The sequence below is a fragment of the Canis lupus genome, chromosome 10, assembly GCF_003254725.2.
Source record: "Canis lupus dingo isolate Sandy chromosome 10, ASM325472v2, whole genome shotgun sequence".
In the NCBI taxonomy this organism is placed as follows: Eukaryota; Metazoa; Chordata; class Mammalia; order Carnivora; family Canidae; genus Canis; species Canis lupus.
In genome coordinates, this window is record NC_064252.1 from 8335633 (window position 1) to 8360817 (window position 25185).

Below are 25185 nucleotides of genomic sequence, written 5' to 3' on the forward strand. Positions count from 1 at the left end.
TCAGGTAAGTTTAGGTTGCCATGTCCACTCTTGTGACATTTCCAGACAGGGCTTACACCGGTCCCCACTCTGGAACAGCCTACTGCCTTCTCCGCCACATGAAAGGCAAAGCTGTTGAGTGTTCCAGCCCCGCTGGGTCTGAATTTTTACCAACTGTTTGTTTTAAGTGAAGTATGATTCCTAGGTGTGGAGAACCACAATTTTTCTTTCTAGCAGTTCCTTTTTGGAGAACTGGGACTGGGACTTAGGAGCTGGAGGGAGACAAGATGTCTCTGAAGATGCAGAGTGAGGAAAAACGGATTCGATTTATCCAGGTAGGATTTTGAGGTTTTCTTCTCTACCCGGGCATGAAATGACACCTATGGCTTGGCTTTTAATGCCCACGATCTTGGTTATTTTTAAAACCGTATTGTGTAATCACGGAGTTCATTTAGAAACGGTTTACATTACACATCATGCTCTGCTAACAGCTCTAAAAATGGGATCCCTCCGTGATTTTTTTTTTAAAAGGTCCGCTCTTCCCGAGAAGGGCATTCATTTATGGCTATTGTGGCTATGATGATCACTTTGGAAAGATTGTAAAAGCATAAAAGTTGGCAGAAGATAAACTTATTCTGAATTATCGGTAATTGTTATGGGAATCCTGTGCCTCGTGAGATCTTGCATTCGGTGAAATTCAGCCTCTTTCCTCGTGAGAAATCCTAGCAAACTTGGGACAGGAAATCCTTCCTTTTTCAAACTCTACCTAAAGAGTATCTACCCTGGAGATTCCTGGGTGGCTCAGCAGTTTAGCTCCTGCCAAACCAGGGCCCAGGGCCTGATCCTGGAGACCAGGGATCAAGTCCCACATCAGGCTTCCTGCATGGAGCCTGCTTCTCCCTCTGCCTGTGTCTCTGCCTCTCTCTCTCTGTGTCTCTCATGAATAAATGAATAAAATCTTAAAAAAAAAAAAAGAGTATCTACCCTAAAACTACAGCAAACACTGTGTTTACCGGTGAAATGCTAAAGCAGACCCCTGAAGGCAGAAAAAAGACATTGATGCCAGCTGTCAGTGCTGGTATGTCTCACAGGTGGAGGAGGCCCTGGCCACTCTAATAAGAAAAAAACAGGTATAAAGATTGGAAATAAAGAGAGCCCTATCTATGTAGAAAATCCAAGAAGCCCAAGTGAAATAACCATTAGAACTAACAAAATCGTCCACCAAGATAGTCCGATTTGAGAGCCCTGGTGAATAGTGATGCTCAATTAGAAAATGTAAAGGGAGGAGACAAAAACCATGAAGCACATAGGAAAAATCTAGCAATAAATGGGTAAGACCTACATGAAGAAAAGGAGAACATTTTACTAAAGAACATCCTAGAAACCCCGAATAAACTGAGAGTCCTGTGTTCTTGGACTAATATTGAAAAGATGCCAATTGTTCCCAAACTAACCTGTTAATTCAGTGAAACTCTAGGTAAAACAAGGAGCAGCTTTGACTTTTCCTGGCAGAGGGAAGAAGGTTTGGGCTGATAAAAGCAGGACATGGGCCCCCAAAGGTTCCACATCTCAGGAGCACACTCTACCTCTAGTTCCATCAGAGACGACATCCTGGGCCCTCCTGCAGTAAACCCTGCTGGCAGCCGGTGATGCCATGAGGCGGTTGGATGCCTTCCGCAGTTCAAGAGCCAAAATCTCCTCTGCTGATTAAACCAAATTTTACTGGAGCACTAGGATCAGAACTGGCCCTCGGATCTTGCATTTATTACAAGAAGGGGAGGGATGTCAGAGAGGGGGTAAAAAAAGTTGCTCTCTAGATAGGAAGATAGGACATTTTATTTGAAAAAATTATAAATGAGTGAATTTGTTTCCCAAGCTGATAAAGTGGACAAAACAAATTCTCCAATTATAAACATAAGGATAATTAGTTTACTAACCTTCTTCTTTCCTCCAGGCATTATCCTTTATGTTCAGAAACAACATATAAATCAATACCTGTTCGTTGTCCTTAACGAGATCTTGAGATCCTTGAGAACATGCACCAGGCGTCCTTATTTTGGCAATGTTGATGGATGCTAAATGCATTTTATTTTTTATTTATTTTATTTTATTTTTATTTTTTAAAAATATTTTATTTATTCATGAGAGACAGAGAGAGGCAGAGACACAGGCAGAGGGAGAAGCAGGCTCCATGCAGGGAGCCTGATGTGGGACTCGATCCTCGGACTCCAGGATCACTCCCTGGGCCGAAGGCAGACACTCAACCACTGAACCACCCAGGGATCCCTGAATTTTATTTTTTAAACAATGTATTTATTTATTTGAGAGAAAGAGAGAGAGAGAAGAGAATCCTAAGCATGGAGTCCGACGTGGGGCTCGATCTCAGGACCCTGGGATCATGGCCTGAGCCGAAATCAAGAGTCGGACACTCAACCGACGGAGCCACCCAGGCGCCCCAATGCTAATGAATTTTAAAACCTAAAATGTCTAGAGACAGGAAGTCCAAAGGATGGTCCAAAAGTATTGATGGAATCAGTTATCATTCCATTTATTCATTTATTCATCCACTTGTAATTGTTTCTGAAAAGTCCAGGAGAACAGAGTAAGATGCCAGGAAATTAGAAAAATGCAACTTTGGTGCGAATCTTCAAAAGCCTTGAGTTGAGCAGTCCTTTCAAATGCCTCTCCCTCACTGTCAGTTCGGAAGATTTGGGAGTAATTGTATAAAGCTGAAATATAAAAAGAGAGAGACACACACAAAGGTTTAACAAAGCAATTCGAACTTGAATATGTGCCTATAATAAAGGGGGTGAGGAGACTGGTCCACAGATGGTCACTGTACTTCGCTCGAGCATGTTGCCTGCCAGGACCCCACACAACTTCATTTATCAAATTCCTTAAGCTTAAAAGAGCAGTTGTGATGACTTCACTTTTACCCCAGGCCCGAGCACAGCGCCAGACACCAAGGGGGAGAAGCTGGGCCGCATCTATCCAGAAGCAGCGCGGCCAGACAGTTTGGGGAGGTTTGATAGCGTTTTTGAGTGATAAGGCGAGAGAAAGGCCAGAAGGGTCAGTCGGGGGTCTAGAAAAAGCTCTCGTCCGTTTTGGGAGTTCGGGAGACACCAGAAAACACGGGCAGAGATCTAAGAAGTGACGCCGACAGGAAGGAAGAAAAGGAAACCAGCGCCAAGGAAAAATTCAAACCGACTCATCAGGGCAAACAGATTCCTGTGTTGGGAGTCGGGAGTAATCCAGAAAGCCACAGTGACATATGTGATGTCATGAGGACAGTGACAGCAAGTTAGATATGTGAGCAGCGGGTGTCTTCCCCGAGCTGCCCAGTGCCCGGTCCTGAGCCTCCGGGGCCCCAGGCCACTGGGGTCGCGTCGTTCCAGGGTCAGCGTCCGGGGACCCAGCCGCAGGCCTCGTCCCCTGGCCCCCCACCCTCTCTGGCAACCCGTGGGCCCCTTAGTCAGGAGGAGTCTTTGGAGGGTGGTGCCCCTTGTCCTGGGGGGCCACCGAGGTTGCTGGAGTGTGATGGGGAGTTTGCACCAGTTGGGGGTCCTGGAACGATGGGCCTGCTGCCCCCCGACCACCAGGGCGGAGGATGGGAAAAGCACAAGTGCCCCAGGAACGGCTGATGTCCCGGCAGGGCCCGGCCCGAGGCCAGGTGCCAGGCCGCGCTGTCCCCAAGTGCTGCCCGCAGCCGCCGTCCCTGCCCCCGCTCCCCCCGGCTCCCCCAGCTCCCCTGGCTCCGCATGGGGCCAGGCCTCCCCGCGGGGCTGGAGGCTGGAGGCTGGAGGCTGGAGGCTGGAGGCCGCACCCGCAGCCCTCGGCGCCGACGGGATGCGAGCGCTGCCCACACACGAGGGGCCTGCGGGGCGGCCAGGCCTCCGTGCACCTGCCCAGGCCGCGGGAGGAAGGCCCGGAGCTGGGCCCGCCTGGGGCTCTGCCGGCTGCCTCAGCGCCCCTGCACCTCCAGGGCTCCCTCCCTGCCCCCCCCTCCTCCCCCTCCCTCTCTTTCTCTCCCCCTCTCTCTCTCCATCCCTCTCTCCCTCCCTCTCTCTCCCTCCTTCTCCCTCTCTCCCTCTCTCTCCCTCCCCCCTCTCTCTCCCTTTCTCTCCCTTCCTCTCTTTCTCCTACTCTCTCGCTCCCCTACCTCCTCCCTCTCTCCCTCCCCCCTCTCCCCATCTCTCCCTCTCTCCCTCCCCCTCCCTCCTCTCCCTCTCTCGCTCCCTCTTCCCCATCTCCCTCTCCCTATCTCTCTCTCCCTCCCCCTTCCCTTCTCTCTCTCTCTCCCTCCCTTCTCTCTCCCCCCTTCCCCCTCCCTCCTTCCCTCTCTCTCTCTCTGGCACAGGCCTCACTCCCACCCTGGGGACCGAACCCTCGGATGTTCTTTACCATCACTGCGCTGGGCCTTTGACAAAGCCCGGGGCGAGCTGTGTCTCCCTGGCTGTCATGTGGACCAGCGGAGTCCCCACCTGCCGCTTAGGGAGGCTGCGAGGAGGCCAAGGAGGCCGAGGAGGCCGCGTCAGCTGCCTCAGCCCAGGGCTGGGCCATCAGAAAATCCCGGGTTACTAGCTGACCCAGCCAAACCGGGTATTCCCCAATTCTGTGAGGAATACAGCGTGAGAGCAAGTTCCAGAAACAGGTTGAGAATCTTTAGCCCTCTGGTTTCTCGCTGGGGTTTTGGCCTCATGGCAAGAGCCTCCCGTGATCCCAGAGGAGCTCGCTGTCAGGGGTGAGGGTGGGGGTGGGGGTACGGGGGTGGGCTGGGGCTCAGGCACCTCCAGTCCTTAGCACCTGCCAAAGCTGAGACTGGAGAGAGCTCCGCCCTTCTAGCCCTGGGACCCTAAAATCTTCCAGCTTTAGTTTCCTTATTGGTAAAGTGGGGTCCCCCCAAGGGAGCTGGCTGATTAAATGTTCCCAGTACTCAGTAAGTGCTTGAAAGCCCTGTTGTGCCCCGGGGGCCCCAGGCTCCTTAATGCCCACCAAAATGCCCCCCCGACCCTGGCTTTTCACGACTTTCCAACAAATGGAGCGAATCATGTGATCTTCAGGTTCTATCTCCAGTTCCCCCTGCTGGGCTCCCCAGTTTCTCTTCCTTACCCAGCCAACCCTTTACCGGCCCCGGTTGGGTACCCCACACAGTATGTTCACAAGTTCAAGGTTCTAGGCCAATTTCACCAAGATTCCTCTATGACATTTTCCTTGAACAAATCCATGGTTGCTTGACGCCTTGACCATGCTCATCCCCCAGGTCAGGGGGACACGTGGGTACAGCGCAGGCTGCCTATGTAGCCTCCCAAGTCCATGGCACACGTCACTGATGCATCCTGTCGTGTTTTCCCAAGAGCTAGGCCAGAGCCTTAGTCACTTTGGGGATATCATGCCACCTCTCAACCTTTTATTTGTTCCCTCTCTTGCACTCGTGAGTGTGTTGATGTGATCCTTGCTTGTATTCGTTGCTGCTTCTCCCGTCCACCCCATTAGAGCAAATACATATGTCATCTTCATGAGCTCGCCTGCTGACCATTAGTCTAACTCTGTCTAAAAGGATAAACACATGGTCAGTAGCCCCTGCCTTGCAGCTCTAACTAGGGTCTCTCCTTGTGGTTATGCAATGAAACAAAACTATGTTTTGTTTATGTTTTCTCCTTTTCTGGTTAATCCCAATCACTTCTTGTGACATTTGAGAAGTATTCTTTAAAAGCATGGCATTGGGCAGCCTGGGTGGCTCAGCGGTTTAGCACCTGCCTTTGGCCCAGGGCATGATCCTGGGGTCACGGGATCGAGTCCCACGTCGGGCTCCCTGCATGGAGCCTGCTTCTCCCTCTGCCTGTGTCTCTGCCTCTCTCTCTCTCTCCTCTCTGTGTTTCTCATGACTAAATAAATAAAGAATCGTTTTTTAAAAATAAATAAATAAAAAACAAAAGCATGGCATTTACGGACTGGGCATATAGCCTCCCAAACTCACATACTTTGTTTATTGAGCAAGTTCCCTGGTGTTAGGTTGCTGCTGGCATCCAGCTAAACCACACCGTGACGCTTTGTATCTTTGTGGGTACCTACATCTCCCATTATTTTCCTAGGGTGGGATTTCTAGAAATTGGAATCATCGTGTCAAATGCAAGAACAACTTTAACGCCCTTGATTCTACTGCCACGCTGTTTTCTGGAAATCATTTTTATTTACATCCCCATCCGTAGTGCAAAATAATACTATTAATCATCACTAATCCTTGTGGAGTGTTCTTGCCTGGCCCAGTTCGAAGACCTTTACATCCATTAACTCATTTCGTCTTCACCAGACTCTTATTTTATTTCTGAGGAAACCAAAGCTCAACGTGGGTAACTAAATTCCCCAGGGCCACTCAGCTGGTACTAGGTGAAACTTGGACTCGAACCTACCTACCCTGCTACCCAAAAATAACCTACTGTGGTTTCAGTAACCTGGAGTACCATTGAATTTTTTTATTTAAGCAAGATTTTTCGATTTCTGCTGGCAGGACCTAAATGCAGTCTTACCCAGAAGCCGAAGGCCCAGGTGACGTTGTTCAGGCCTTTTAGCAAAAACAAAGTCTTACCAAAAACTCAGAGTATTTGGTGCTGAGTAACTGAAATCTTTCTTATCACTTTACATATGTGAGGGGACAAAGTGTCATTATGAAAAACTACAAAAGTATTTCCTTGAAACAAGCTTATCTGTTTTCCCACAGAAGCCATCCGTGGTCTGAGGCGGCTACTGTTGGGCTGAGGCCGAACACATACACCCAGGACGCCCAGTGATTAGAGCTCTAGAGCACAGGTGAGCAAGAATTGGTGTCTTCTTTCCCTTAAAAATAAAAATAGTAATAATAATAAAAAGATTTATTTCTTTATTTGAGAGAGAGCGAGCATGAGTGGGGTGCTGGGAAGGAGGCAACAAGGAGGCAGAGAGACACAGGGAAGCAGACTCCCAACTGACCCTGAGGCCTTTGAATCCCAGGATCCCCAGGCTCATGACCTGAGCCAAATCCAAGAGGCAGATGCTTAACCAATCGAGCCACTCAGAACCCCAAGAATTGGCGTGTTCAAAACTCTAAACAGGGAAGCAAAGGGGACTCCTGGGGGGCTCAGCGGTTGAGCATCTGCCTTCGGCCCAGGGCGTGATCCTGGAGTCCCGGGATCGAGTCCCTCATCAGGCTCCCTGCATGGAACCTCCTTCTCCCTCTGCCTGTGTCTCTGCCTCTCTCTCCGTATCTCTCGTGAATAAATACATAAAATCTTAAAACAAAAAAAACTGGGAAGCAGCCTTAAGACCTTCTGCTCCAAAAAGAAGAGGAATTAATTCAAAGCAGTCCAAAATGTGTCAGCTGGGCCACAACACCACTTCCAGGTTATTGCAAACAATGATTGTAGATCTTTTTCAAAAATTTCTAAGATTTTCAAAAATTTTAAGATTTCTAGATCTTAAATCAAAAATAATATCAATGCTGACTTAAACATGATCAGGAAGGGTCGGTAGTAGGACTTATTTCTCCCTCTCCCTGAAGTCAGAAGTTTAAAATCCTGGGTCCTAAGTGTTCCTGACCAGTAAAGGGATATTTTTTCTTTGCCTTTCGTGTCTCAAGGAAATGATTGCCTTCCTTAAATCTTTTATTCCTGTGACTTCTCAAAATAAGTACGATCTGGGGGGTGGGGTGTCCACTCTAAGCAAATAAAAATACAGGATACCCCTGTTAGACTTAAATTTCAGATGAGCAATGAATAGTGTTTTAGTGTAAGTATGTCCCATGCAATACTTGGGGTATGCTGATAGTAAAAATTACTCCTTGTTTATTCTTATTTAACTGGGGTTCTATATTTGACTAACATGACTCTGGGAGAAGAGGGGAAGGAAGGCTAAGAAAGTCCAGGATAGAGAGAAGAGGAAAGGGATTTAAAATTTTTTGTTTGTTGTTTGTTTGCTTTTTTCAGGTTGGAAAAAGAAACATGAAGAGTGTCTGCTATTGTCATTCATTGCTGCGATCCCTCAGGGTTCTGGAATTGTTTGCTTCCTGAAGAGTGTGCTGCTTACTGACGCAGGCCGTCCAGATGCCCAAGGGGAGTGTCTCCGGGTTGCAGATGTGCTCTAAGCACCTTCCCTGGAAATCACAGAACTTCAGGTAAACCTGGACATTTGTGTTATCTCCCTCTCCAAGTATAGTTTTGATGGGGAGGGGCCCTTTGGCAGAGAAACGTTCCCAAGGCTGGCATTTCCCAGTAGCACCAGAAGGCCTTTAAAAAAAGTTATTTATTCATGTGAGACACAGAGAGAGGGGGGTAGAGACACAGGCAGAGGGAGAAGTAGGGTCCCTGCGGGGAGCCCGATGTGGAACTCGATCCCAGGACCCAGGGGTCACGCCCTGAGCCGAAGACTCAGCTCAACCACTGAGTCACCCAGGTGTTCCAGCAGAGGCTTTTAAATAACCTATGAGAAGACAGTGAAAATTGCAGCCACTTCAGCAGGGATGTGTGCGGTGGTGGCATTGGGGGCGTGGGGAGGGAAGGAAGGTCAAGGCGGGAGGAGGGACAATTAGAGGTCATCTGAAAATGGTCACAACCTTCCCAGCCCCGGCCCCTCCACTCCCCGCCCCACCCCTGCCTGTGTCCATCTTCACCTGCCCTTTGCGGAGATGGACCTGTTCTGACAGTGTCTGAGCCTCCCAAAGGTGAGATCCAGACACTGGACATTTATAAAGAAAAGTGAGCAACTCCGAAGACCCTGTGTAGACGTCTCTGGGCCGGCTCCACAGCTCCTGTGGCGAGGGCTTGCCTTTCTTCAGTCTTCTCCGGGGGCAAAGCACAGAGGACAGAGGTGCCGCCCTGATTCGCACAGTGCTTGGCCCCGGGGTTTTTCCATCAAGGAATTGATGGGATGAAGAAGGTTTAGCAATGACCTGGGTGCTCACCCTCCCTCTTTGGAGAAAATCTTGGGTTTTTCTTGTGGCAGCAGGATTCAAATACAGACCTTAAAAATAATCAAGATACAAAAAAGCCCCATTCAGATAATGCTGTTTATTTTTATAGAGGGGATTAAATATTTGCCCCTATTTTAGTGGTTGAGGAGAGAAAGCAATCAAGCCCTGTGTGGTCATCAATGAGAGGACTTTTCTTTCTCTTTTCAAAAATCTCCATTTTCAAATTATGTACTTAATGAAACATTAAAATGAATTCGGAGTTGGAAGAAATAAAGGCGATAATCACAGGAAACATTTAAAATGCAAAAGAGTTACAGAGGTGGAAAAGAATTAGTACAAACCCATGGCCTAGAGATAGGTAATCGCTGTTAATGGCTTTTTTCTCTTTCCAGTCTTTTCTTGATGTGCATATATTTACATAACTGGGATCATACTAATTATGCAGCTTTGCATACTTTATCAGCACCTTCCAGGCATTTCCATGCTATCGAACCTTTCCTACAGGACCGAGGGAACAGTACCCCACGGATATATCAAGACTCATTTGATCATGGCCCCATTGATAAGTTTTCAGGTTGCTTCCAGGTTTCCTCTCTTACAAATAATGCTTGCTCTCTTGATCTTCTCTTATATCAGTCTTTGTGCCTTTCTGATGATTACTTAGGACACATCTCTAGACGTAGGACTGAGGCGTGCCCCGTTCTTTTACAAGCACTAGTCCTCCTTCTAATCTTTGTTTTCCCAAAGCTCCATGGATTGGTCCTCTTCTCCGTGTGATTAGTAGCCCAGAAAACCTAACATCTCATGGGATTCCTTTATTTTCCAGAGTATATGCTGTTTCACTCATGCTTGGGTTTCTGGGACCTTAGGATCCCAGTAATGGGACCCAATTACCATGACTCCCAGTATCTCGCTGGGAAACCTGTTCCTGAGTTCAACCCAGGCAACAGGAACGTATTTTTTGCCCCCACGGCCTTCCCACCTTGGCCTGGTCATGAGATGGGCAGCCTCCTCCTCCCTCCCCTCTCATGATGCATCTAATTGGATAGTGAGAATAGGGACTCTGTTAGCTCAGAAGCCATGAGTGGGGAATCTAAGAGCTTCTGGCCGGAATTTCAATGGCAGTGAAGACAGTGATGGATGAGGAGGGATGAAGAGAATTCTGTGCAAGTAGATGCCCCGCTCAGTCCTTATCTTCTGCTCTCCTTGCTCCTCTGAGCAATGAACCACCTGCTCCTCTTCCAACTGCCCTTACCTGTCACTTCAGACAGGTACCCTTGACATCGCCCCACTCCGCTCTGAGATGAGGAGAAATGGAAGCCAGCCTTACACTTCTTCATTTCCTCAGGAGGAGACAGACCGTACTCACCACTGAGGTTTTGGAAGAGTTTGTACCTTTACCAAATACGCGGAAGAGACAAGCTATGGGCACCGGGTGGCTCAGTGGTTGGGCGCCTACCTTCAGCTCAGGGCGTGACCCCGGGGTCCTGGGATCGAGTCTCACGTCGGGCTCCCTGCGAGGAGCCTGCTTCTCCCTCTGCCTGAGTCTCTGCCTCTCTCTCTGTGTGTGTCTCTCATGAATAAATAAATAAATAATCTTTAAAAAGACAAAAAAGAAAGAGACAAGCCATGGCAAGCCTTCCTCCTCAACCCCATTGATTTCTCTTTTCTGCTTAGACCCCCTAAGGAAGGCGAAAAGCTCCCTGAGGAATCGTGGTGGGGTTCTGGAAACCTGAAGGCCTGCGGCCACAGGCAGTGCTGCTTAGGTGAACTCTCCTCGCAGGAGCTGAAGGCCCGGACTCCATGGTCTTCTGGGCCTTTCCTCACAGGAGTGGTTGGGTATGTGGAGTGAAGGGGTGAGGAGGGAAGTGGAGGTGGGGGACGTGAGGGGCTGGTGTTGAGGGCTTGCCCTTTCTGGGCCTTTCCCTCTCTTGCCTTCCCCTTGGTGCTGGTCCCGCCCCCGGGTGCCGGCTGAAGGGGCAGGGCTCCCAGCTAGGGCCCACCCATGGGCGGCTCAAGGGCCGGGGAAGGGATGGAGGCCTGGGACACTAGCAATGGGAGAGAAGGGGAAGTTCCTTCTAGATCTGAGCGGGGGAGAGAGCGGGGACTTGTGCTAACTGCAGGTGTTCCATGGGGGACGTGGAGGACGGGGAATGGGAGTGTCAGGCCCTGCCTGCAAATGACAGGGTGAGAACTGGAAGAGGATGGCGATGAGGAAAAGGAAGGCCACGACGGCCGACGTTGGTTGGGTTTCCTGGGTGCAGGGCGGTGCGACAGATGAGAGGACTGTCATCCTGTCCCCCTCCTCATGGCTCTGGCCAGTGGGCATTGCCGTTGTCTGAAGATGAGACAGTTGGGACTCAGGGGTCCGAGCCAGCTCGCCCAAGGCCATGGCTAGCGGGGCCAGGGGAGAGCGCCCCTTGCCTGGCCTCCCTCCGACAGCCACCACAGCCCCTCACGCAGCACCCCCCCCCCCCGGAAGGCAGGGGCATCCAAACCTGACGACACCGCCCCTTATTTCCATGAGCTTACAGTCCAGTGATGTTTCCAGAAGACCTCCTTTCCGCTTCTTCACTGCGTCGAGTCCATCCCATCTGACACCAGAGGCCTGTCCAGGAGGCCTGTCCCGGCCTGACTTTCCTGAGAGCAGGGCCAAGACAAAGGCGCGAACCCAGAAGGCTGCCGCCTGCCCTTCACGGCAAGTCTGGGTCTGGTTTCCTGTGAATGTAGAGCTTTGAATTCAGTCTACGGATGTCTAAGCTTCTGTGGGACGGTGGGGTCCCCCTGGGTGCCCGGGGCAGGTTTTGCCCTCCTGCTTCCCCTTAGCACCCAGGCCAGGGCTCACATCTCGCTTGGCCTATAACTTTTTTCTTTTTTTAAGATTTTATTTTATTTATCTGACAGAGAGAGAGAGAGAGAGAGAGAGAGCAAGAGAGGCCCCAAGCAGGGGAGCAGCAGAGGGAGGGGGACAAGGAGGCTCCCCACTGAGCAGAGCCCCAGCAAGCGAGCGCGGACTCCATCCTAGGGCCCCGGGATCACGACCTGAGCTGAAGGCAGATACTTAACCGACTGAGCCCCTCCAGGCGCCCCAACCTATGACTTTCCTTCTTTGAACATCCCCCCAAAGAATTCCACAGCCGCATCTAACCCTCACCGCTAACTCTGTCCCTGACATGATGCTCATCTTTCCAGGCCGTAGCAGGTGCCCCTCCACCTGTTGCCCCTTCCCAAGCTCCTGCACCTGGATGGTTTTGCAGAGGGAGGAAGCTCAACACCGGTCACCATTCCTCTGTCTTAAGGGTTGGGCTGGTCGCCCCCCAGCGGCCCCCCATTTGCTTTCCCTGGCATTTCCAGCTGCCTTGGAAGCTTGACCACTCACCCCATTGAACTGCAGGGTCATTGCATTCTCCAGCTCTGGGGGCTGTGTTCTGATTTCATCTCGCTTTGGGACCAGGATGCCCAAGCCTTATTTATTTATTTTTTTTCTGACTTGAGACACTTTTTGTTTGTTTACCACTCACGTCAGTGGGTATCTGGAATGCTGTGGCTTTAACTTCCCAACCTGGTTACCTGTAGCCAGGGTACTCTGACCTTGGGCCTCATAGGGCCTGGGGGGTGCGGTGCAGGTCCTGGGAGAAGAGCCCCAGGACAGAGGTGACCTGGTCGTTGGTTATGAGCTCAGGTCTCTGCCTCAGGGCTGGGCAAGACCCGGGAGCCCGGGAGATGCCTGCCGGCCTCCTCATCACCGCCACCCCAGATGCAAGGGAAAGTCTCTGGGAATTCCCTGGGATCTGTGCTCTGCCCGAGACTTTTCCAAGAGACATTATCTCAGCACATTCCACTTTAATAAAGAACATTTAAGAAGACGGCATCTGGGCAGCACATGCAGCCTGCAGAACTGGTAGAGGTAAAAAGAATTCTTTCTGCCTGTGGTAAATCCGCAACCGCCGGGCCAACAGGCCTTTGTTTCCACTAACCCTTCCCAGCCTGTGCCAGGGGCCGAAGTGGGGCCCTCAGGACCCCGTCTCTGCACTGGTTCACAGGAGCAGCTGCTGGGCTGCGGCAGGCTTGTCCCACAGAGGGCTTCTCATCCATGCACTGGTCACCCACCAGGGGTGACGGTGCCAGGAGTGTCGTCTATGCTGGCCCAAGGGTGACTCTCCTCCGGGCGTGGGACATGGCATTGCTGTGTCAGCAGTACCCATGCTTTTCTCTGTATTCTATAGCTCTTGTCACATGAGGACATGGTCACCTTCCAAGATCTCCCTAGAACTTTGGAACAAACCTTAACCCGTAAAAACAAGCTCTTTGTCACTAAACCTGCTACCTCTCGGCTCTTCTATTTGGACAAGGCATATTATTATTCCCCTGCCCCTGCCCCCTCACCAGAGCAAGGGTGATAACCATCCTCTCTGTTTGATGAAGTGCATCATGACCTATTCGAGCTGCAGAGAAAATCCCTTCCTTTTTTTTTTTTTTTAATTTTTTTTTATTTTTTATTTTTTTTTATTGGTGTTCAATTTACTAACATACAGAATAACACCCAGTGCCCGTCACCCATTCACTCCCACCCCCCGCCCTCCTCCCCTTCTACCACCCCTAGTTCGTTTCCCACAGTTAGCAGTCTTTACGTTCTGTCTCCCTTTCTGATATTTCCCACACATTTCTTCTCCCTTCCCTTATTTTCCCTTTCACTATTATTTATATTCCCCAAATGAATGAGAACATATAATGTTTGTCCTTCTCCGACTGACTTACTTCACTCAGCATAATACCCTCCAGTTCCATCCACGTTGAAGCAAATGGTGGGTATTTGTCATTTCTAATAGCTGAGTAATACTCCATTGTATACATAAACCACATCTTCTTTATCCATTCATCTTTCGTTGGACACCGAGGCTCCTTCCACAGTTTGGCTATAGTGGCCATTGCTGCTAGAAACATCGGGGTGCAGGTGTCCCGGCGTTTCATTGCATTTGTATCTTTGGGGTAAATCCCCAACAGTGCAATTGCTGGGTCGTAGGGCAGGTATATTTTTAACTGTTTGAGGAACCTCCACACAGTTTTCCAGAGTGGCTGCACCAGTTCACATTCCCACCAACAGTGTAAGAGGGTTCCCTTTTCTCCGCATCCTCTCCAACATTTGTTGTTTCCTGCCTTGTTAATTTTCCCCATTCTCACTGGTGTGAGGTGGTATCTCACTGTGGTTTTGATTTGTATTTCCCTGATGGCAAGTGATGCAGAGCATTTTCTCATATGCATGTTGGCCATGTCTATGTCTTCCTCTGTGAGATTTCTGTTCATGTCTTTTGCCCATTTCATGATTGGATTGTTTGTTTCTTTGGTGTTGAGTTTAATAAGTTCTTTATAGATCTTGGAAACTAGCCCTTTATCTGATATGTCATTTGCAAATATCTTCTCCCATTCTGTAGGTTGTCTTTGAGTTTTGTTGACTGTATCCTTTGCTGTGCAAAAGCTTCTTATCTTGATGAAGTCCCAATAGTTCATTTTTGCTTTTGTTTCTTTTGCCTTCGTGGATGTATCTTGCAAGAAGTTACTATGGCCGAGTTCAAAAAGGGTGTTGCCTGTGTTCTTCTCTAGGATTTTGATGGAATCTTGTCTCACATTTAGATCTTTCATCCATTTTGAGTTTATCTTTGTGTATGGTGAAAGAGAGTGGTCTAGTTTCATTCTTCTGCATGTGGATGTCCAATTTTCCCAGCACCATTTATTGAAGAGACTGTCTTTCTTCCAATGGATAGTCTTTCCTCCTTTATCGAATATTAGTTGCCCATAAAGTTCAGGGTCCACTTCTGGATTCTCTATTCTGTTCCACTGATCTATGTGTCTGTTTTTGTGCCAGTACCACACTGTCTTGATGACCACAGCTTTGTAGTACAACCTGAAATCTGGCATTGTGATGCCCCCAGATATGGTTTTCTTTTTTAAAATTCCCCTGGCTATTCGGGGTCTTTTCTGATTCCACACAAATCTTAAAATAATTTGTTCTAACTCTCTGAAGAAAGTCCATGGTATTTTGATAGGGATTGCATTAAACGTGTATATTGCCCTGGGTAACATTGACATTTTCACAATATTAATTCTGCCAATCCATGAGCATGGAATATTTTTCCATCTCTTTGTGTCTTCCTCAATTTCTTTCAGAAGTGTTCTATAGTTTTGAGGGTATAGATCCTTTACATCTTTGGTGAGGTTTATTCCTAGGTATCTTATGCTTTTGGGTGCAATTGTAAATGGGATTGACTCCTTAATTTCTCTTTCTTCAGTCTCATTGTTAGTGTATAGAAATGCCACTGACTTCTGGGCATTGATTTTGTATCCTGCCACGCTACCGAATTGCTGTATGAGTTCTAGCAATCTTGGGGTGGAGACTTTTGGGTTTTCTATGTAGAGTATCATGTCATCGGCGAAGAGGGAGAGTTTGACTTCTTCTTTGCCAATTTGAATGCCTTTAATGTCTTTTTGTTGTCTGATTGCTGAGGCTAGGACTTCCAGTACTATGTTGAATAGCAGTGGTGAGAGTGGACATCCCTGTCTTGTTCCTGATCTTAGGGGAAAGGCTCCCAGTGCTTCCCCATTGAGAATGATATTTGCTGTGGGCTTTTCATAGATGGCTTTTAAGATGTCGAGGAATGTTCCCTCTATCCCTACACTCTGAAGAGTTTTGATCAGGAATGGATGCTGTATTTTGTCAAATGCTTTCTCTGCATCCAATGAGAGGATCCTATGGTTCTTGGTTTTTCTCTTGCTGATATGATGAATCACATTGATTGTTTTACGGGTGTTGAACCAGCCTTGTGTCCCAGGGATAAATCCTACTTGGTCATGGTGAATAATTTTCTTAATGTACTGTTGGATCCTATTGGCCAGTATCTTGTTGAGAATTTTTGCATCCATGTTCATCAGGGATATTGGTCTGTAATTCTCCTTTTTGGCGGGGTCTTTGTCTGGCTTTGGAATTAAGGTGATGCTGGCTTCATAGAACGAATTTGGAAGTACTCCATCTCTTTCTATCTTTCCAAACAGCTTTAGGAGAATAGGTATGATTTCTTCTTTAAACGTTTGATAAAATTCTCCTGGGAAGCCATCTGGCCCTGGACTCTTGTGTCTTGGGAGGTTTTTGATGACTGCTTCAATTTCCTCCCTGGTTATTGGCCTGTTCAGGTTTTCTATTTCTTCCTGTTCCAGTTTTGGTAGTTTGTGGCTTTCCAGGAATGCGTCCATTTCTTCTAGATTGCCTAATTTATTGGCGTATAGCTGTTCATAATATGTTTTTAAAATCGTTTGTATTTTCTTGGTGTTGGTAGTGATCTCTCCTTTCTCATTCATGATTTTATTAATTTGAGTCTTCTCTCTCTTCTTTTTAATAAGGCTGGCTAATGGTTTATCTATCTTATTAATTCTTTCAAAGAACCAACTCCTGGTTCTGTTGATCTGTTCCACAGTTCTTCTGGTCTCGATTTCGTTGAGTTCTGCTCGAATCTTTATTAACTCCCTTCTTCTCTTGGGTGTAGGATCTATTTGCTGTTTTTTCTCTAGCTCCTTTATGTGTAAGGTTAGCTTTTGTATTTGAGTTCTTTCCAGTTTTTGAATGGATGCTTGTATTGCGATGTATTTCCCCCTTAGGACTGCTTTTGCTGCATCCCAAAGATTTTGAAAGGTTGTATCTTCATTCTCATTAGTTTCCATGAATCTTTTTAATTCTTCCTTAATTTCCTGGTTGACCCTTTTATCTTTTAGCAGGATGGTCCTTAACCTCCATGTGTTTGAGGTCCTTCCAAACTTCTTGTTGTGATTTAGTTCTAATTTCAAGGCATTATGGTCCGAGAATATGCAGGGGACAATCCCAATCTTTTGGTATCAGTTCAGACCCGATTTGTGACCCAATATGTGGTCTATTCTGGAGAAAGTTCCATGTGCGCTTGAGAAGAATGTGTATTCAGTTGAGTTTGGATGTAAAGTTCTGTAGATATCTGTGAAATCCATCTGGTCCAGTGTATCATTTAAAGCTCTCGTTTCTTTGGAGATGTTGTGCTTAGAAGACCTATCGAGTATAGAAAGAGCTAGATTGAAGTCACCAAGTATAAGTGTATTATTATCTAAGTATTTCTTCACTTTGGTTAATAATTGATTTATATATTTGGCAGCTCCCACATTCGGAGCATATATATTGAGGATTGTTAAGTCCTCTTGTTGAATAGATCCTTTAAGTATGATATAGTGTCCCTCTTCATCTCTCACTACAGTCTTTGGGGTAAATTTTAGTTTATCTGATATAAGGATGGCTACCCCTGCTTTCTTTTGAGGACCATTCGAATGGTAAATGGTTCTCCAACCTTTTATTTTCAGGCTGTAGGTGTCCTTCTGTCTAAAATGAGTCTCTTGTAGACAGCAAATAGATGGGTCCTGCTTTTTTATCCAGTCTGAAACCCTGCGCCTTTTGATGGGGTCATTAAGCCCGTTCACATTCAGAGTTACTATTGAGAGATATGAGTTTAGTGTCATCATGATATCTATTCAGCCTTTGTTTTTGTGGACTGTTCCACTGAACTTCTTCTTAAAGGGGAATTTTAAGAGGCCCCCTTAAAATTTCTTGCAGAGCTGGTTTGGAGGTCACATATTCTTTTAGTTGCTGCCTGTCTTGGAAGCTCTTTATCTCTCCTTCCATTTTGAATGAGAGCCTTGCTGGATAAAGTATTCTTGGTTGCATGTTCTTCTCATTTAGGACCCTGAATATATCCTGCCAGCCCTTTCTGGCCTGCCAGGTCTCTGTGGAGAGGTCTGCTGTTACCCTAATACTCCTCCCCATAAAAGTCAGGGATTTCTTGTCTCTTGCTGCTTTAAGGATCTTCTCTTTATCTTTGGAATTTGCAAGCTTCACAATTAAATGTCGAGGTGTTGAACGGTTTTTATTGATTTTAGGGGGGGATCTCTCTATTTCCTGGATCTGAATGCCTGTTTCCCTTCCCAGATTAGGAAAGTTTTCAGCTAGAATTTGTTCAAATACATATTCTGGCCCTCTGTCCCTTTCGGCGCCCTCGGGAACCCCAATTAAACGTAGGTTTTTCTTCCTCAGGCTGTCGTTTATTTCCCTTAATCTATCTTCATGGTCTTTTAATTGTTTGTCTCTTTTTTCCTCAGTTTCCCTCTGTGCTATCAACTTGTCTTCTAGGTCACTCACTCGTTCTTCCACCTCGTTAACCCTCGTCGTTAGGACTTCTAGTTTGGATTGCATCTCATTCAATTGATTTTTAATTTCTGCCTGATTAGCTCTAAATTCTGCAGTCATGAAGTCTCTTGAGTCCTTTATACTTTTTTCTAGAGCCACCAGTAGCTGTATAATAGTGCTTCTGAATTGGCTTTCTGACATTGAATTGTAATCCAGATTTTGTAACTCTGTGGGAGAGAGGACTGTTTCTGATTCTTTCTTTTGAGGTGAGGTTTTCCTTCTAGTCATTTTGCTCAGTGCAGAGTGGCCAAAAGCAAGTTGTATTGGGAAAAAGAGAAAAAGAGAGGAGAGAAAGAAGGAAAGAAAAGAGAAAGAGAAAAAAAAAGGGAAGAAAAAGAAAAAAAAACGAAAAAAAAAAAAAGAAGAAAAAGAGAAAGAAAAAGAAAGGAGAAAAAAAGGGGGTGGGGGAAGGAAACAAATCAAAAAGCAAAACAAAACAAAAACAAAAACAAACAAACAAAAAAAGAACCACCGGGGAGTATCTTCTGATTCTGTGTACTTTAAGTCCCTTGGCTTCTCCTGGAAGTTGTCCGTCCCGCTGGTTTTCTGGGGGAGGGGCCTGTTGTGCTGATTTTCAGGTGTTAGCAGTTGGGGGAGCTGCTCTGCCCCTGCCTGGTGCAGGGCTCGGTGGGGGTTGTTTACCCCGTGAGGCCGCAGGAGGAACAGCCCCAGTGGCTGGGGCAGCTCTGGAAACCTGGATTCAGCTCCGGCAGGAACTCCGTCTGCAGGGCCTGGAGGCTCCGGGGCGGGGCCGCTGATCTGCTCAGCTCCGGGCAGGAGCGTCCTTGCTGTCCTGGGCCCTCCCGGCCTCTGCCTGTCCCGGGGGAGGCCGGATCCTGGGCTGCGTCCCGGCGCCCTGTGCTCCGGAGCCTGCGCTGGTGGATTCGCGCTCCCGGGCCCTGCAGCCCCCTCCGCGGAGCCGCCGCCCAAGTCCCTCCGAGCTGCTCCTGGAACCGCGCAGCCCCCTCCGCACGGAGCCTCTTCCTCTGCCCGAGCCCCTCCGAGCTGCTCCCGGGGACGCGCAGCCCCCTCCGCGGAGCCGCCCCCGAGCCCCCCGAGCTGCTCCGGGTCCCGCCGGGTCCCGCCGTGCGCGCTGCAGCCCTTAGGGAGCTCGGCGCACTCTCCTGGGCGCGCAGGTGCTGTTACTGTCCCCGGGAGCCCGAGGGCATCCTCGCCCTCCTGGGTCCTGCTCCACCTCCCTGCGAGCCCCTTTCCGCCCGGGAAGGTCGGTGCAGCTCCTGCTCCTCCGGGTCGGGGCTCTCCTGTCCTGGGGACACTCGCCCCGGCCTCAGCCCGGCTCCTCGCGGGGCCCCTCCCCCTCGGAGGCCTTTGTTCCTTTATTTCTTTTTCCCCGTCTTCCTACCTTGATAGAAGCGCGAACTCTTCTCACTGTAGCATTCCAGCTGGTCTCTCTTTAAATCTCAGGCCGAATTCATAGATTTTCAGGATAATTTGAAGGTTTTCTAGGTAGTTTGGTGGAGACAGGTGATTTGGGACCCTACTCTTCCGCCATCTTGCTCCTCCCCCAGAAAATCCCTTCCTTACTGGGAAGCATGCATCCTGGTCTGACAGCTCAGACACACATGTTGTCCTTTTTTTTTTTTTTTTTTTTCAGTCTTTATGTCTTGGTTTGCTTATCTGTAAAATGGGAATAAATAATAGAATGTACCTCCTAGGGTATTTGTGGTGATTCTAAGTCTCTGACTTCATCTGAGGTTTTCTTTGTTTTTCCTCATTACGAAGTAAGAGGCTGGACCCAGTGATTCCTTTACGAGATCTTTTTTTCTGTTCTAAATGCCAGGGCTGCTCCTCTGAATAGTGTCGGCCAGGGTAATACCTGGCTTACTCAGACTTCCTTTCCCCTTGGAGACACAGAACAGGCTTCCAGCCGTGGTACGACTCTAGTGCACGCATTGTCCCTTTATTTATTTTTTTTATTTTTTAAAGACTTTATTTGTTTATTCATGAGCGACACACACAGAGAGAGAGAGAGGCAGAGGGAGAAGCAGGCTCCATGCAGGGAGCCCGACCTGGGACTCGATCCGGGGTCTCCAGGATCAGGCCCTGGGCTGCAGGCAGGCTCTATACCGCTGAGCCACCCGGGCTGCCCACATTGTCCCTTTATGATGCTTCATCCAGCTGACAACTAGCTAATACCGGACAGTTGAACTTCTTAAGCCTTGCAATCTATGTCCAGGGTGTTGTTTTTTAAATGAACTCCAATCGTGTAATAACTGCACCGAGTGTGCGCTATATACCCGGTGTTCTTCTAAGCCTTCAGATGTAAAAGACTTTTGATTCAATCACCACAAATACCCTGGGAGGTACATTCGGTTGTTCATTCCCATTTTGCAGATAAGCAAACCAAGACATAAAGCCGATTAGATAGCTTGCCAGAGGTCATCTAACCACAGGGTAGGGCTGGGCTTCACTGCATGCGGTCTAACATCCGAGTCTGTGCCCTATCGCAGGCTAAAGCTGCATCCCTGCCAACCGGGTTGGGTTGGGTTTCGCCTCCCTAATTATTTTAAGATCTGTTTTCAGACACAGTTCACAAATGCATTTCCCAAATGTTAGAGGCTACAACGTCCGTGTATGTCTTCCTGACATCATTTGGCTCCGCAGGTATGCAAATCTATGTAACAGCAGACTCTACACCGGAGCCCAGAGCGAACCAGCGGACATCTGAGACTGCCGGGGCGAGCCCTAGAAGGGGATGATCACCGCGGCGGTGGATAGTGATTTGGAAAGCTGACTCAGGTCACGGAGGATGCGGGCTTGGCCCTGAGCGCCTGATCCAGGCCTCCAAAAGACAACTGGGCCACCCTGGTCTCCGGGATGGAGAAGTACTGCGGGGTTACTCAGAGGGACACCCACCGGCCGCTGTCCTCGGCTCACCCTGGTTCACCCGCCGGAGCGCCGTGCGCACGCTCAGGAACACCTCATTTGAAGGCAGGCTCGGGGCCCCCGCATCTTGCCAGGCGTGCCCTCAGCGCCCCCAAACATCGGTTACTTCCCGCCAAACAAGATCCAGTCGGCGGTGATTTTTCACTTTTTCCCAAAGAGTCACCGCGGGGTCCCTTACACGGCCAGCACCCCCACCCCCCGCATCCGTGCCTCTGTCTGTCCACCCCCTCCCCCCGCATCCGTGTCTCTGTCTGTCCCTGCATCTATGCATCCGTGCATCTGTGCATCCTTGCATCTGCGCATCCGTGCGTCCATGCATTCGAAACACGACCTGATTTACAGGAGTTGGGCCCCGGGCTCCGCAGGGACCGCCCCCCCTTCCCAGTGACCCAGCCCCGGGGATGCAGGGGCCTTCGGAGAGGCTGGGGTCCCCGAGGGCCACAGCCCGCTGCGCTGACTGCAGAGGACCGGCTCGGGGATTGCCTTCCAGGGGGTCACCTTCGAGAACCTTCCCTTCCCGCCTGCGCCAGTCGCTTTCTCTCCGCTTTGTGCGGCCTCGCCGCAGCCTGGTCGCGGGAAGTCTTGCTGCCTCTGCTGCTCGGCTCCTTTTTGCCTTTTCTTTTTTCTTTTCTTTTTTTTTTAGTTGTGAATAATAATCACTATTTTGGCCTCGCTACTTCCCAACAGAGATTCTGGGGTCCTCGTGAGCTCCCCAGCCTCTCTCCTCCTCCTCCCCTCCCCCTCCTCCTCGCCTCCCTCCTCCTCTCCCTCCTGTTCCTCCGCTTCCTCCTCCTCCCTTCCCCTCTCCCCTTCCCCCTCCCTTCTCCTCCTCCTTCCCTCCCCCCTCCTCCTCTTCCTCCTCCTCCTCCCCCCCCCCCACCAGGCTTTTTCAGTTTGATGTTTTTAGGTATCAAAGGAAGGTCTCCAGGAACCCTGCAACTCAAGACTTTAATGAGGACCATGCCCGAGAAATCCCGGCTGCCAGAGACATGATGATGATTTATGTCGCTCACTCACTCCCTAACAGCGAGAGGACTATTTGTAAAAATAAAAAAAGCTGCTCATATGGAATTAAACAAGAGCATAGCCGCTTCCTTCCAGACCCCGGGAGCTCAACAAAGAGCATCCCAGACCCACGGCCCCCGTACCCTGCCCGGCGCCCCTTCCCATCGCACCCAGGCCGGGCCTCCGCGCCCCCCTGCACCCCACGTGTGAACACCCAGGGGGACGGCCCGGGCGGGGGAGAGGACCCCAACAGGCCCCGAGCCTCAGGGGGCGGCTTGGTGGCTGCGGCCCGGGGGCCACGGAGACCTCCCCCTGCAGCCCTTCCCCTGCAGCGAGGCTGCTCTGAGTCCTGCAGCCCATGGTCAGCCAGGGGCCACCCCAGAGGGGACACCAAGTGCACGTACTGTGGGACCCAGAGAGGGGGCAGGTGCAGCCCCCCAGGGTCACAGGGGAGGAACCAGGCTCTGGTTAAGTGCTGTAAGGCAGGATCTAGGTTATGACCTTTACTGGGGTTTCTGCAGAAGCAAGGCAGAGCAGGGGAAACAGTTTAGGATGTAAGAAAGATTTGGGTGGATGCGGGCTGGAGGGGGGTGTCTGGTTGCCCAGTACCTGGTCCTGGGGTCCTTCAGGGATCGTTGCCTCCTGGGCCGCTCAGGCCAGAGAAAGAACCTTGCACTCTGGTTGGTTAGCTCGCGTGTCAAAGGCCCGCTCTTGGCTCTGAGGCCTGTTATCTCAGGACTGGCCACCCCTAGGGGGGCAATGTCTCTCTAGCCGGGGAAGGTTTTTCAAAATCTCAAAGCATTAATAATATACAGAAAATAAGAAATATATGCAGAGATGAGATTTGTGGTTTTCAGAGGCAGGAGTTGGAGGCAAGAGGAATTGGAGGAAGGCAGTCCTACAATAAATAAAAAATAAATAAACCCTGTGTGTGTGTGTGTGTGTGTGTGTGTGTGTTCACAATACAGGACCCCAGCTGCTGTGCTCTAAACCTGTGTTTGCATCAGGCTTGCCCCAAGGCCACACTTCTCACCCGCTGCTGCCACAAGCCACTGATGGATCAAGGAGGGGGGATGCCCACACTTGCTCGTTCTTGAGAATACCTGGGGCTCCTCTGTCAGCAGCTTGAGCTCATGGAGTTTAGTGTGGATCCGTTTCTGGGAGCTGAACTGGTGCTGGAGACTCTCCTACCCCCTCCCTCATGGGGCTCAGAGCAACACTGGGCCTGAAGGCCCTCTCCTGCCTTTTCTGCTGAAGGCCCACCAGCGCCCAACCTGTTTTCTCCCACAGACACTCGCCCCACTAACAACAGGCACTCGCTGCGTGTCTAAAGCCCTGTTTCGGTGTCTGCTTCAGGGGACCTGAACTTACACGTGTACTAACTAGGCTCGCTGTCGTTCTCTGCTGTGCTAGTACGAGCAACTTCTCTGATGCACAGACATTGTCGGCTCTTTTATTTAGTCACTTAACCTTGAATAAAAGCATTGCATAGATATGCCGTGGGTGTTTGATGCAGAAGACACAGAACTGTTTCCTCTCCATTATAGACTGAACATTTGGGCCCTACTCACCCTCCCAAATTTCTGTGTTGAAACCTAATCCCGGCTGTGATGGTATTTGGAGGGTGGAGCCCTCACGACTGGAATTAGCGCCCTTTGAAAAGAGACCTTAGGAAGCTCGCTTGCTCCTTCTGCCATTTGAGGACATAGCAAGCAGATGGCCATGTATGAACCAGGACGTGGGTCCCTACCCAGACACCGCATCTACTGACCCCTTGATCTTGGGCCTCCCAACCTCCAGAACTATGAGACATAAATTTCTGTTGTTTATAAACCACCCAGCATAGGGAATTTTTCTATAGTAGCCTAAATGAGCTAGATGCTCTCATCGAAGGGCTGGCAGGTTGGGGTGTCCCGATAGACATGTACAGAAATAATCACAATAATATGCTTAGTATTCAAATTAAGGGCTTTAAGAATCCACAGGAGGAAGTGTTTTTGCTCCACCAGCGCTGGGGAGTGGAGCTAGACAAGGAAGTCTTCATTAAAGAAAGATATCTGAATTCTGGCAGACGCTAGTTGGTCCACCCTCTCACTGCCCATCTGTAGGGTGACCCAAGCAATAAATTAACAAGGAGAACAGAAGCCCATAAGAGGTGCAGTATCACACCATTTGATGGGCTTTCCCTCCTTCTCTCTCACGGCCTCTTAGAAGGGCTATAAGTAGCAGCAAGCATCCCACGGATCTGAGACATAGTCCGCCTTGCCAAGTGGGAAGAAGCACGAATGTAATGAACTCGTCCATGATGGAAGGCACCTGTCATAGAACCAAGTTAGCCTGAGAGGCCATCGTGGAGCAGCAGCAGGCACAGGAGATGCGCACCACAGAGGTGCTGCTGGTTCCCAGTTGAGGCTCAGCCTGACCCACAATCCAGCTTCACAGTCAAAAGGAGATCTGTTAGGGGCTGAGTTGTGTCTCCTCCCTGAACTCCTAGGTTGAAGCCCTAACACCCAGTGCCTCAGCATAGGACTGCATTTGGAGTTAGGGTCTTAACGAGGTTAAAGTGGTCATGAAGGTGGGCCCTAATCCAGTATGACTGGTGTCATTATGAGAAGAGGAAATTTGGAGATAGAGGCAAGTAGAGAGAAAAGATTGTGTGAGCAACACAGAGGGAAGACGGTCATCTACAAGCCAAGGAGAGAGGCTTGGAGCAGATCCTTTCCTCACGGCCCTCAGAAGGAACCAACCTTGCCAGCGCCTTGATCTTGGTTGTCTAGCCCCCAGAACTATGAGACGGTAAAAATTTTGTTGCTTAAGGCTTCCGGTCTGTGACACTTTGTATGGTAGCCCAAGCAGGCTACTCGAAGACTCCTTTTCCTCCCCTTCCTTGGAGATAGGATCTGGCCCCATTCCACTCCCAACCTTAGCAGCGTGTTGAATGGGGAGAGATGGCTTTTTTTTTTTATTTCCCAGAGACCTGAGGGTGAACCTTTGATCACGGGAGGGAGAGCAGGGGAGGTGAGGCCCTAGGAAAAGCAGAAAGCCAGGCTAACTACAATGAGCACTTGCTCATGCAGAATGAGGAAGAGCTGACCCAAGAACC

The 25185-nt window shown here is 49.4% G+C and overlaps 1 protein-coding gene across 3 annotated transcripts; it reads left to right on the top strand.

Moving 5' to 3' along the window:
* Window positions 1-211: 211 nt before the first annotated feature.
* On the top strand, window positions 212-23411 carry LOC112677905 (uncharacterized). Of its 3 annotated transcripts, XM_049115746.1 has the most exons (5): window positions 212-314; window positions 6698-6786; window positions 7938-8125; window positions 10598-10759; window positions 20796-23411. In XM_049115746.1, the coding sequence occupies exon 5, from the start codon at window positions 21009-21011 to the stop codon at window positions 22068-22070; it is 1062 nt and encodes a 353-aa protein (XP_048971703.1). In that variant the 5' UTR covers window positions 212-314; window positions 6698-6786; window positions 7938-8125; window positions 10598-10759; window positions 20796-21008; the 3' UTR covers window positions 22071-23411. The 3 variants fall into 3 exon arrangements, with proteins under 3 accessions (XP_048971703.1, XP_048971704.1, XP_048971705.1); XM_049115747.1 differs by lacking the exons at window positions 212-314; window positions 6698-6786 and having other exon boundaries at window positions 7902-8125; XM_049115748.1 differs by lacking the exons at window positions 212-314; window positions 6698-6786; window positions 7938-8125; window positions 10598-10759 and adding an exon at window positions 10986-11618 and having other exon boundaries at window positions 20796-21280.
* The last annotated feature ends 1774 nt before the right edge of the window (window positions 23412-25185 follow it).